Genomic DNA, 12,212 nt, shown 5'->3' with positions numbered 1-12,212 from the left:
CAAGACAGGAATAGAATCCACATCTCCTGAGTCCGATTTGAGCACCCTATCCATTAACACATGTGGGCAATTTTTAACACCAAGCCCTGTCTTGTCACTGATTTGAGATCTTAATTCATCTCTTTCTTTCTTGGGGAAAGTACAGGTCATATCAAACATATTTTTTCCCCCTCTCTGCTGATAAGAGCCAGCTTTCTAGACATTCTGCACAGTAAATTACATGACTTAACATGCTATATTTGTCCGTGTGGATCAGATTTCAGCTGTGATGACAGGTGCCAGTAAAATCTGTACCAAACACTAGAGGTCACTGAAAACTTTCTGGTAGCTTACGAGGCTGACACAGTAAATGAACAGGTGGAAACACTAACTTAAGAGTCAAATCTGTCGCTAACCTTTAGTTATGCTGAACCAGAGCATGTTGTCATTTTTCAGCTTGAGCTTGGATGAGAGGAATACTCAGTAGTACCACCAGAGCTTAGAAGGCAGCACCAAATATATACTGTAATCTAGGGGCAGACGCCAGCTGAAACTTTTATAAAACTAAAAGAAAGAAGAAACAAAGAACCAAGTCCAAAAAAAGCAAGGACGTGGACAAGACCAAAGTATGGAGTCAGTGCCTGAGATGAAAAGGTAAGAAACCTTTAATACAACATTGTAAAGGTGTAGTGCAAAAAATTAAAATGATAGGTACCAGCATTATGTCATAAAAAGGAGCAAGACATAATGGCTGCTTCATTTGTTCTCTACCACTGACTCATAATGTGACCAAAGGTGTCATGTTCCCTTCCCATGCCTCAATTTATCCAGGAGGCATTGTGGCTATAAGAATAGAAATATTAATCATCAAGAGATACTAAAGCTCATCCTTAACCAAGGTTAGGCTATGAGGAAGTAGGCACTACACCTCTTTGTCCTGTCCTTAGAAGCATTTCATATTGGTCTTTTTGAGACAGTATGACAATTATGCTCCTAGAGGATCAGCCAGGGCAGCAGGACACTGTAACATGCTCAACATACTGGCCAGTGCATTTTTCCCCTGCTCTGACCCATGGAGAGCAAAATTATTAAATAAAGGGTACAATGTTATGCAGTCAGTTTTCAGATCATATTTTATATTAGGCTGGCTTTTAAGAAAATGCCCATTTACTGGTATAGGTAAATAAGCCTTTTTTTTTTCTTTTAAATCTATGCACCTTGTTCCCTGTAACGATTATTAATCTTAGAAATCATTCTTATAGCATGTGGTTAAAGACAGAGGTTTGTGGAAGTTTTGGTTGGAAAGTCTAACTTGGTGACTTTTATACTGGTAGGTTCATGCACTGTACACTACGCTTAACTCAAGACCTTGGCAAGTTGTCTTAAGATAGCTGGAAACGTTTGACCGGTCAGAAATGAAGTACTGTATATATATCTGGCAGCCTCCGTGCTGACCTGAACTTAACTTTCTCCTCCTTATGCTGGGGAAACTATCTTGCTTCACAGAAGTTAAGTGGAAGATTTATTCTGAAAATGATCTTGCTCGTTTTATCAAACAGAGCAAGTAAAAGACAATAGAGTAGGGGAGGAAGTAAATGGAGAGTTAGCCTGTGACCACACTGAAGCTGATGATATGGATTTCAGGTTTATTTGGTGAGCTTGCAATTAGTATCTACACCTTGAGAGTAAGAAGCTGTTCACTTGTGTTTTTAACTAAGATCTCTTGCAATACTTTGCAGCACCCTCGATCTAGGAGGTGCTTTGGTACCCTACTCTTTCCAAGCCTTCATCAACCTAAATTGTGTGCAATTTGAGCATTTTGTCACGTCTCTGCTCCCTCTTTGCTAATGACAATATATACACAGTTACTTCTAGAAAGCAGAACCTTGCTCTTGAATTCCTCCCAAATATATTTTTTATTGTTTAGTGTTCCTGCTAGTGTCTCCAGAAGTAATGGGTGAATTCTCCTTTTTGCAATCTTTATTGCCTGAAGTACTTTCGAATAGCTTGGGAGCAGGAGTCGGTATAATAAAACCTACCTGAGTCTCATCCTTGGCAGTGCTGAAACAGGGCTGTAAAGGATATCCATTTCATCACTTTCTTACTATCTCTCTGTCTTTCCTCTCCTCTCCCAGTGAAGCTCAAGGTGCGGATGTATAAACAATTTATAGCACCATAAAAGTGGGTAAAAACCTTGCCATAGATCAGCTGCTTCACAATAATTGCCCATGTGCACCCAGTTACCCCATATTAAGTGAAAGCTAAACTGCAGCACCATAGCCCTCTTCTGTTGAAGGTTAAGTTTCTAGTTTACCTCATGTGCTGTGGGCAAAAGAGACTGCACACGGGCACCTACCATAGAGCAATTAGTGCGTGACAGGGCCTCACACCCTTTTCTCACAGTAAGTTCTTATTATGTCCATATCCTCAATTCCATTGTAGTTCCACTTGGCCATGACTCCAAATTTACTTTGCTCATCATGTCTCCTTTGCTGCACTTCACATATCCTCTCCTGTTTATGCAATCATTTAAATCTTAAGAAGGTATGTGTTCTCACCTTCACTGTATAAGTGGGAAAAGTGACCAGAGAGGTTCACATGCGACTCATCCATACTTTCTATTTGTAGCATAATAAAGTAAAAAGCTAAAACCAAAGGAAAATCAGTCCTGGAATTACAATCGGTTATAACAATCCATACTTTTATTGCTTCAAACCTTCTTGTTCTGAAGTTAATGGTAAAATGTATGTTGAATTGTGTGACATCATTGTTACTTCTAGTCATGATTAAAGGGCATGCAGCCCATGTCAGATCAGGCGAGCTAGCACCCTGCACTGATATTGGCTGTCCATTTCTTTAGAAGACTCATGGACCTGGGCCTATTGTGTAAATCTCGATGTTGGTATTAAATGCATTTTGGCCTTCATAGGGAATCAGCTGACAAATGAGGTTGATTATTTTTATCCTGGTATTAAAGCACAGTTAGTATCAATCATAAAGGAAGGAAGGTTATCTTGGAATTTTTTCTGCAGTCTCTAGGCATTTCCAGTATCAATGTAGGTTCTACAAATAATTGAAAGGTTGTATTTTCTGTACAGGACTAGGTTCCACAGAATGAACTTTGAAGCAGAGATTCTGACAGCTCCATGCAACAATTCAGGTATTTCTGAAGTAAAGAAAGGTTACATGAAAACAAAAACCATGTGGTCTTTTACTAATTAAAAACACATCTTAATCCATTTGGAAACAGACGTTGAGACAGTTAGGAAATAGGCTAAATTGGCTATTGTTCACATGCATGTAAGTTTGACAGCAACTCAGGTGATCCTAAATTTGCTCTTGGGCATATTTTAAAGTATTGGAATGGCCTGAGACTCTGATAGATGCACTGTGGTGCCTACCAGAGTAGGGAATTAGCAGCTCTAGACTCTTTAAAGGACATGGATAACTGGACCAGTGACACAGAAGATTTCAGTGAGTGTCTTCCATAACTATGACACAAAGGTTTCCTAATAGCCACAGCTCACTAAGTTCAGACCTCAGACCAGGCCAAATAAGACAAAGTGGGGAGGGTGATATTCTGTTGAATTATTCTTCCATGCTTGCCTATTCATTCTAGGAGAAAGATGGTTATTTCCTTCTGAATAGTGTCCACACGTTGCCACTATCATGTATAGCATCCTACACTCTGAGATGCGTTTCTGACAGTGAGACAGACAAAGAAACTCTATTCCTCATCATCGTCAAGAGGCAATACATAATCAATAACAGGGGGGAGTCCCTTATTTTACCACCAATGAAATGTAGAGTCATTTTCTGCTTCCAGCAGCTTCCATTGGAAATCTCCCTCAGTTGACATTCAATAATAATTTTTGAAGCTCTGTGTGTTGCCAACGAAGAGATGATAGAGATAAATTAGTGGGAGGAATATTGACTTTTTCTGCCTTATTGCTCACTATGATGATGTTATTAAAGGTAAGCAGACTCTGTGTGTGTGGTGCCATAGATTTTAGTCTTACTGTTGCCTTTTGGTCTAAGTAAGCCAATGCCCAAGGCTTTACGGGGCTGTTTCAATCAGGATGAAAAATCACTTATATGATGCAGGTATATTCTTTAGTGTAATTTTGTTTGTTTAGGAATAAAAAGATATACACAAGCTCTTGTTTCCCTAAAGCCAAGAAAAAAATCCATCAACAAGCCATTTCCTTGCATAAAAATCCCAAAGCTTGGCAGCTCCAGTGAGCTGTGGCCAAATAGTTTCATAGTTGTTAGGGGCTGGAAGGGACCTTACAGATTATCGGGTCCAGCCCCCCTGCAGTTGGGCAGGAAAGACTTCTGGGGTACGATGACTCCAGCAAGATGGGCATCAAAACATTTTTTAAAGATCACCTGGGTGGATGACTGTACCACCTCTGGGGGTAGCCTTTCCAAACCCTCGGCACTCAGCTTGTAAAGACATTTTTCCTTATGTCTAGCCTAAAGTGATCTTCAATCAGTTCGTGCCTATTATTTCTTGTCCTCCCCTATTGATGGTGTCTCTGCTGGAAACCCACTTGTCTTTGAATGATAATTGGAAAACTACAGCTAAACGGACACTATGCATCTAACAAGACTAGCAGACTCAGTTCTGTATATCTGAGTTTCTGCCCTCCCCCTCTCCCTTCCTCCCCACCCCCAACACACCTGCAAAACCCAGCTTAGCTCAGATTTTGCACTCTGGAAAAACTACAAACCCTCTTGGCTTGGCCTGGACCAGTTAACTGCATTTCATAGTCCCTGCATCGTTTGTGGTTGTTTTTACAACCTACAGGGACTTAATAGCGCCTGCCTTCCTGAAAAAAGGCTTGGCATGTCTTTTGAATTTAAGAACATCTGTGACTGTCTTGTGGTGCAGCAAGTGTCAAATTGCAGCTACTAGCATGGCCTTGCCATTGGGGAGGGAGTTTCAATAAAAAGAAAAAAGAGGCAGTCACCCTATTGCAGCAATCACATGTCCTGTCTACATTAATGAATATATCCTCCTGGCTGTGCGAGGGTTGCAGATATATTAGCTCCATTCTGCAGGTGGGGCAGTGAGACACTGACAGATTAAGCCTACTCTCTACACTAGGAAGTTTTGTCAATGGAAATTGAAATCCACTGACAAAAATTTGCATGCACACACAAAGTGCTTGAAAGTTGACAAGACCTCGGGTCTGTATTGCTTGAATAACACCCCCACCCTGAGCTCTTAGCCAACATATACAGACACTGACACAAAGCTTTGCTTCTGTCAGCTATAGCAGTTGCCCAATAGCAATCCCACAATACCGTGTGCTGACTGCTCTCACCAAGATTTCCAGAACAAACAAGAGGCCCCTTTGAAACGTCCCTTTATTTTGGAAAAGCCTCTTTCCCTGTGACCAAGTGTTGCAGAGAAATGGGCTTTGATATCCCATGCTCCAACCTGGAGAAGAAAGAAGTGGTGGATGTCCTCGGCATTTTGGGAGAGAGGCCGTGTAAACACAGCTCATCAATAAACACAGGAGCATATGTTTACAAGGATATAGAAGAGGACAGTGATGAAAAGCAGTGTTGAGCCAAGGCCTGGACATACCGCAGGAAGATCTTGCAGAATGAAAACGTTGGGCTTATGCCAGCCACTTGGCCCTTCTATAAAGAGCTCTACTGCATACTTGTCTGAGGACCCAATGACTAAGGACACTTCCTGGGGTCCTGAGGAGGTAACATCTAAAAAAGCCCCACAGCAGGAAAGCGGACAAAGCCTCTTTGAATGAGGAGGAGAGAGATACTCACCTCCTTCCACCCAGAGACAGACTTTTAAAAATGGAGAACAGCCAGAACCAGAGCCAGTGAGAAAGGTGAAGACAGATGTAGCGAGTGTTGTGATGTTGCTTTCCCTCTCCACGTGTGCTTGCCCTCCACTCATCTATTCCTGCTTCTCCCCACCCCCCACCGCCACAGCTCCCATTTGAAAATGATAACCCCACCTGGGCACGCAGAATACAAAGTGCAAGTTCTGGTGCTGCCAGTAACTGTCTGGGCATCTGCGCCCTTTCCCTCTCATTGGTGAAGCAAACTTTCTCGGTAGAAAACAGGGCTAGTATACGAGTCTGCCCCCAAACTGATGTTTCCCTGCATGTGCAGTTCTCCTGGGCAGGCTTCCAGGGACAAAGGTAATAGGTTTGTTTTTCTCCTTGAAATGCAAACATGGTCTGGCCACAAGTATCTGCCCCCAGCCAACACACACACACACACACACACACTGATTGGGCACTGCCTGTCCCCTTCCCTATCTAAATTGGGCCTGCCATGTCACCTGCCTCCCTGCCCCACTTTGGCCTACCACATTGCCTGCTCTGCTCTCACAAATCTGGATTGAAGCTACCATGCCCTCTTCCCTCCCCTCCCCACCCTGGGCCCTGATTTTGCCCTGCCCCCCCCCAATCCTTACTCACTGCCCTCCACAGCAACACCCAGCTCACCCCCACCACCAGTGTTGCCCTCTTGGCTGTGCTCAGCCTGGAGAGCAGTAATGGCCTGGTGGTGGCAGCAGCTGAGCAAGGAAGGTTCCCCTTCCTTGCCTGCTTCCCTGGGACAGCGACAGCACTACAGGTAAGTTGGGGGAAACAGGCGGGGGAGCCCTGAGGGGGCAAGGGGGACCCCGGTGGGGGGGGGAGTCCCAAGGGGCAGGACAATAAGCCAGGGGGCTGGGGGGAGAAGCCCTGGGGTGTGGGAAAAGCCAAGAATGGGGAGGGAGGATTCTTACCTTGAGTTGTTTTCCTGCTATCGCTGTGGGGGGAAGATAGAGCAGCTGGGACCGGTTTCTCCTGATACTGGAAAACTGCTCCAAACTGGTTTGGGGCTTGTGGAGCATTCACATGCGACTGCAAAATGATCTGCCTAAAACCAGTTAGAGGTAATCCTCAGTGGAACAGGATTATCTCTGAACTGCTCAGAAGGCCTTTTGCACATATTTCCCTGCCCTGATGTGGGGACACTCCTAGTTTAAGGGCCCTTAATGCCTATTTAAGTTAACTTGTAGCACCGCACTTATTCTTCCCTTGAGGACCTTGGCTGAAGCTACTTTGTTTCTTCCACCATGGACACACTCATGCCATTCTGTAAGCACTTCTAGGGACACTGTTGCTTTTAAGATTGGGTCTGTGAGAAGTAGGGATGTACATATCATTTTAAAAATGTTTGTTTATTCTTTAAATGATTAACCAATGTGCAACAGCTCCCACACAGCTGCTGCTGGGCACCACTCTCAGCTCCTGGGGCCCTTTGACTGGGCAGGGAGGAGGCAAGCCCAGCCAGACAACACAGCCCACATGAAGTCCTGCACTGGGAGGGACGGAGTACCAGTGAAGGAGCAGCAAATTCCTTAATTGATGAATCATTAGGCTACTGTCTCTTTTCCTCTTAGGCTGGCTAGCTATTTTGCTTTGCTTTTCAGAAGCTTTCTGCCCTGTATTTTCCCCCTTCTTACAACATCACAATGTTATTTCCCCAACCATAAGCCAGTTGTCTGGCCCCAGCAGCTTTGCCCATTTCAACTTCATAGCAAAAAGTTTGGGGAAATGTTTATAGGTATATATATCCTTCACTTTAAATATAACTAGCTCTCCATCTCCTTTTTAAATCAGTGTCCTCAGCTGATGAGTGAGTCCTCAGGAGTGTCTTTGAGAGCCCTAATCTCAATAGCAACCTCTGATGAAGAAGCAAAAGAAACATTCCAGATAGGATTTGTTAATGGGGCTATTAAACTGTACCGAATCAGCCAGGAAGCAATAGAATGAGAAGGAGTGGAGAGAACCATGACAGAGAAGAAGGATGGTCCAGCAAGAGAACATTATAAAAATACTGAAGCAGCAGACAGAAGGACTTCAGAAAATAGTGAACCATCAGGTCCAGTGCACTGCACCCTTCATTTCACCTTACCTCATGGAAAACACCATCTCTGAGAACCCTAACATTGCATTAACATCCCAGGCTTAGATGATATGGCCACTCTTGCACATAGCACTTGAAACCAGTGGAAGAGAAAAAAAATACAAATTCACATAGATGAGTCTTTGATAAGTACCCTGCACTTCCTTCATGATTTGGTATCTCTGAAAGTGAAGGCTTAATTTTCACCAGCCAGAGCGTCAGTTTGGTCTCTCTCGTCAGTTTTTTCATTTGGAGGTGTTGCATGATGTGGTCATTGAAACTAGGGTGGCCATCATAGAGGACATTCTGGTTTTCTGCTACTTTGTCCTCTATTGATAGGAAACCTGATGCCTTTATGTCCTCTATTTTTCTCTTGAAGAGCAAAATAGAGGATATAAAGGCATCCAGTTTCATATCAACAGAGGACAGAGGACAACTGGACAGTCTATGATGGCCACCCTAATTAAAACACTGGGCCACCGTTGTTATGTCAGATAAAAAGTTTCTTATTGTGTTATACATTTCACTCTGCTAGCTTAAAAAAGCACAGTCATTTACATGCAAAGGCATATGATAAAAAGCCCCCTAGCAACATTTTAAAATAAATTTAAAAAAATGCTGGTACAATTTATTACACAGCTGTGATTTTTTTTTTTTAGGGTGCAATGAGTACACACATGTGGTTTGCAATGCCTCAAAGCAGTTTGAGGTCCTGCAGTGCTGATTTGCAGCCTGGCAAGTTTTTTTGACACCAGGAGATCCCAGTGTCAAAAAAAAACCTATCGCTGAAAAAAGTGGTGCATGCAGCCGCAGCCTGTACCACCAGAAAGGGAGCCAACCTAGCTCTGAGTGGCCAACTCAGCACTGCTGCTGCCTTGGGAGGCCCACAGGACCCCAGGTAAGGTGGTTAGGGCCAGCACAGGTGATGGCCCGAGCCCCCCCTACCTCACCTGGGTCACTTTGCCTTGTGCCTGAGCACATGGGCAGGGGTGTGCCCAGGGACATATTTGTGCTGCTGCTTTTTGTCTCATGGGAAATGCCTGCCCCTTCACATGTGCACTCATCAGGACTCACCCTTAGAGTTTCATTCAGGTGCAAATCATCATAGCAGGTTCTAGTTACTATCCTTGTGTTGAGCTGCTCAGAATCCACAGACAGTTTGTCCACCTCCACTGTCATCCCACTGGCACATCTTTTAAATATTGTACAGCATGTAGCAGCAACAATGGGATTGTCTGGCTTGCCAAGGTTAAACCAGTCATGGGACATCTCCAGTGCTCCTGAAAATGCTCAAAAGCATACTCAGCTGTCATTCTGTATTTGTTTAGATGGTAGTGAAACATTTCCTGGCTGCTGGGACAGACTGTCAATATATGGCTTCATGACTGGAGATGTCAAATTCGGATGCAATGGCTCTGCTGGCAGGAATGGCCCTCTCTGCAACTTCTTGGACAGGGAAGAGTGATGGAATATGCAGCTTCCCTGGCCTTTGTGAGAGCATGTTTCGTTCCCCTCATGCCTGCTCATTTGCACCAGCTCTGAACTACATCTGGACTCAAGATTTAAGAAGGACCAGCTTAGTTGCCTGGCTGGTCATGAAGAACAAGGGCACAGTCTATTCCCAAAATATAAGTAAACTTCCATAATACAAAGGTCTTGGGAGACTTAAGAAATATCCAAATAATCAAGGTGTTGGATAAAACTAATTCTTTTTCCAAATTACTTTTGGATTTAAGTGTGTTATGTTTCCCCAGAAAAGTCACTGCATTATTTTACCATGGCTTACTTGATGAAACTTAAAGTGATGTCGAAGTGATGTACATATTATTCCTGAGAGGATGGGACTTAGTCAAAATGCATTCTTGAGACCAAGTTGGTCAGTGTCCTAAGCTATAGTAAGACTTTGGTGCCCGTTGGGTAGTCTGATGAGGGTGCACCTGTCAAGTCTTCTCTCTTCAGACACCTCATACAGTTCAGCTTCACCCTGGCAATGGCCCTGTTATTAGGAGTGTGTGAAATGGGATTCAGATTTGGCCTGAATTGGGGGACAGTGATTTGATTTGTTGATTTGGATCACTGTCCTGATTCGATTTGGCAGAATTCCAAATCTGAAGATTCGATGCTGATTTGGGGAATCAGTGATTCAGCCATAGACACAGCTTTAAATGTTTTGTTTACATACCTCGAGGTAGCAGGTATGGCTTGTGAATGCACATAGAGCATCCCACAGGAGCCCTGGGGGAGAGGGGCAGCTGCATGCTCAGCGGTGGACCCAGAAGTGGACTGGAAGTACTTCTGCTTCCACTTCTGGGTCCACTGCTGAGCGCACAGGGGATCGCCCCCCACCCCCGTGCCCCCTTGGCTCGGCAATCAGCTATGGGGGGATCCCAGGTGCCCCCACAGACCCAGGAGGCACAAGTCTTTGAGCCGGGGGGCAGGGTGGGGGGTCCCCCATGCACTCCACAGCAGACCCAGAAGCAGACCAGAAGTGCTTCTGGTCCACTTCTGGGTCTGCCACCAAGCGCACTGGGGATCCCCCCCCCATGCTCCCATGGGATGCACCATCCACCCCACCATCACAGCGTTCATAAGCCTCCTGGTAACTTGAGGTAAGTAGAAAAAACATTTAACGCTGTGTGTATGTCCGAATCACTAATCTCTCTGAATAGATTTGGAGTGTTCCAATTAGATTTGGAGAGATTAAAGGGTCTCCTGATTTGATTCAGATTCAGAGATCTGGCCACTGAATTGGGCCGAATCCCCGCTGAATCAAATCAGCGACTGAAGCTTGCAAAGCCCTACCTGTTATGTATTCAACACTGGATCCATTATATCACTGCTCACCAGCGCACCCATCTTCTGCCACAGTCATGCAACATTTTAACAATAGAGACCAACTGCTTGCAACATAAACTGGTCTCCATGTGCTGGTAGTCTTCTATTAGCTACCATGCAGTTGGTGCCTCACCCCAGTGCTACAGGAGCATCAGTTGGGTGCAGCCTACTCAGGATCTTTGGCCCTGTGACAAAAGTCAAGTACTAGAAAAGAATAATTTTCTGAGTCAAAGATTTGGGAGCTGGTCAAACAGAAGCCCAAGCCAGTATGAGAGTCATGTTCAGGTTGCAAATAATTCTTTCTGCTGCTTTGAAGCTGCTAACATGCACAATCTGTGTTTTCTTTCAAGAGCTATACATGATCCCTACCATGAGAAGCCTCACAGCAGAAGAATATGTACAGGCCTTTAAGTCATTCTTGGATCACTCGACTGAACATCAATGTATGGAACAGTTCATTAATAAAGAAATGCCCAAAATACTAGCCAGGTAAGAAAGATTTCCATAAGCCTGTTAAAGAGGTGAACAATTGCATTAGTGAAGTGGGATACAAATAATACTAAACAATAATTTAGAGGCCCTTGACTGCCTCCATTAACTTCATCCATTCCTATCTGTCGTGTTCTTTCATTCCCCATTCATTCACATTTATAGGTCTGACACTACATCATCTAGCCCTCTTCATCTTGGTCACCTGGGAGGCCTTCCCCCCTCCTGTACCTCAAGCAGCTGTTTCTTTCTTGTTCATATCACTTCTGTTCTTTCAACGTGGCCCTGCCCCTGCTGGTGTTGTGCTCTGATTCCCTGTGCCAAGGTTGTGTCTTTGTAGAACTGATATAATCCTTGCCAATTGATGTAACTCACTATTGGTTCTTACATGTCATTTGTGAGTTATGGGATCATACTGTGCACCAAAGATTTTCTGTAAAAATGTCCTTTCAAAACAAAGTAGTAGTATCTTGTTTGCTTGTGAGAGAACCCAGGTTTGACTGCCAGAGATGATACATGGTCTGACCATGGTTTCATAGACTTGCACCTTAGTTTTCCTTGGGATAAGCTTGGATGGCAGGAGCTTGTGCAATGCAAAGTAGACTCCATTAAACATCTTCGAGGATCTTCTCAGGGCTGAACAAACTTTCAAGGCTTTTGACTTTTAAAATCCCTTATAGCACTTTTTAGAAAGTTCTATTAGAGCCATGCTATTTCAATTAATACACTATATTACTTCTCAGCTTGTGGCATAACAAGAACTAAAATTTCATTTCCATACCCATCCCCTTTTAATTAGATGATTTTCCCAGGGTCAGAGCCTCAGTTTAACCATTTCCCTAAACCCTCTTTATTTACATTTTCAGTGGTCAGACAGTTTGGAACACCCAAACTCACCTTCAAGTGTTTTTAAGAGAAGAAAGCCAATTACCATCACTCCTCATTGTCGATTACTAAGCTTTTCAGAGAGTACT

At 43.9% G+C, this 12,212-nt stretch overlaps 1 protein-coding gene across 2 annotated transcripts in view; it reads left to right on the top strand.

Annotated features, from left to right (window-relative positions):
- The first annotated feature begins 376 nt into the window (after positions 1-376).
- The window catches only part of LOC102563588 (carnosine N-methyltransferase 2), a 32,223-nt gene continuing 20,387 nt past the window's right edge, over positions 377-12,212 (top strand). Inside the window, exons 1-3 of one of the 2 annotated variants that reach the window (XM_006265214.4) lie at positions 377-633; positions 3,078-3,139; positions 11,100-11,238. In XM_006265214.4, coding sequence (XP_006265276.1) covers positions 608-633; positions 3,078-3,139; positions 11,100-11,238 — 227 coding nt within the window. In that variant the 5' untranslated portion in view covers positions 377-607. The remainder of the gene's footprint in view (positions 634-3,077; positions 3,140-11,099; positions 11,239-12,212) is intronic. The other variant, XM_014599576.3, reaches the window with a different exon arrangement.

This window comes from Alligator mississippiensis, chromosome 4 (genome assembly GCF_030867095.1).
Source record: "Alligator mississippiensis isolate rAllMis1 chromosome 4, rAllMis1, whole genome shotgun sequence".
In the NCBI taxonomy this organism is placed as follows: Eukaryota; Metazoa; Chordata; order Crocodylia; family Alligatoridae; genus Alligator; species Alligator mississippiensis.
Note: the sequence above shows the minus strand (reverse complement) of the source record. Positions and strands in the feature narration are given on the sequence as shown.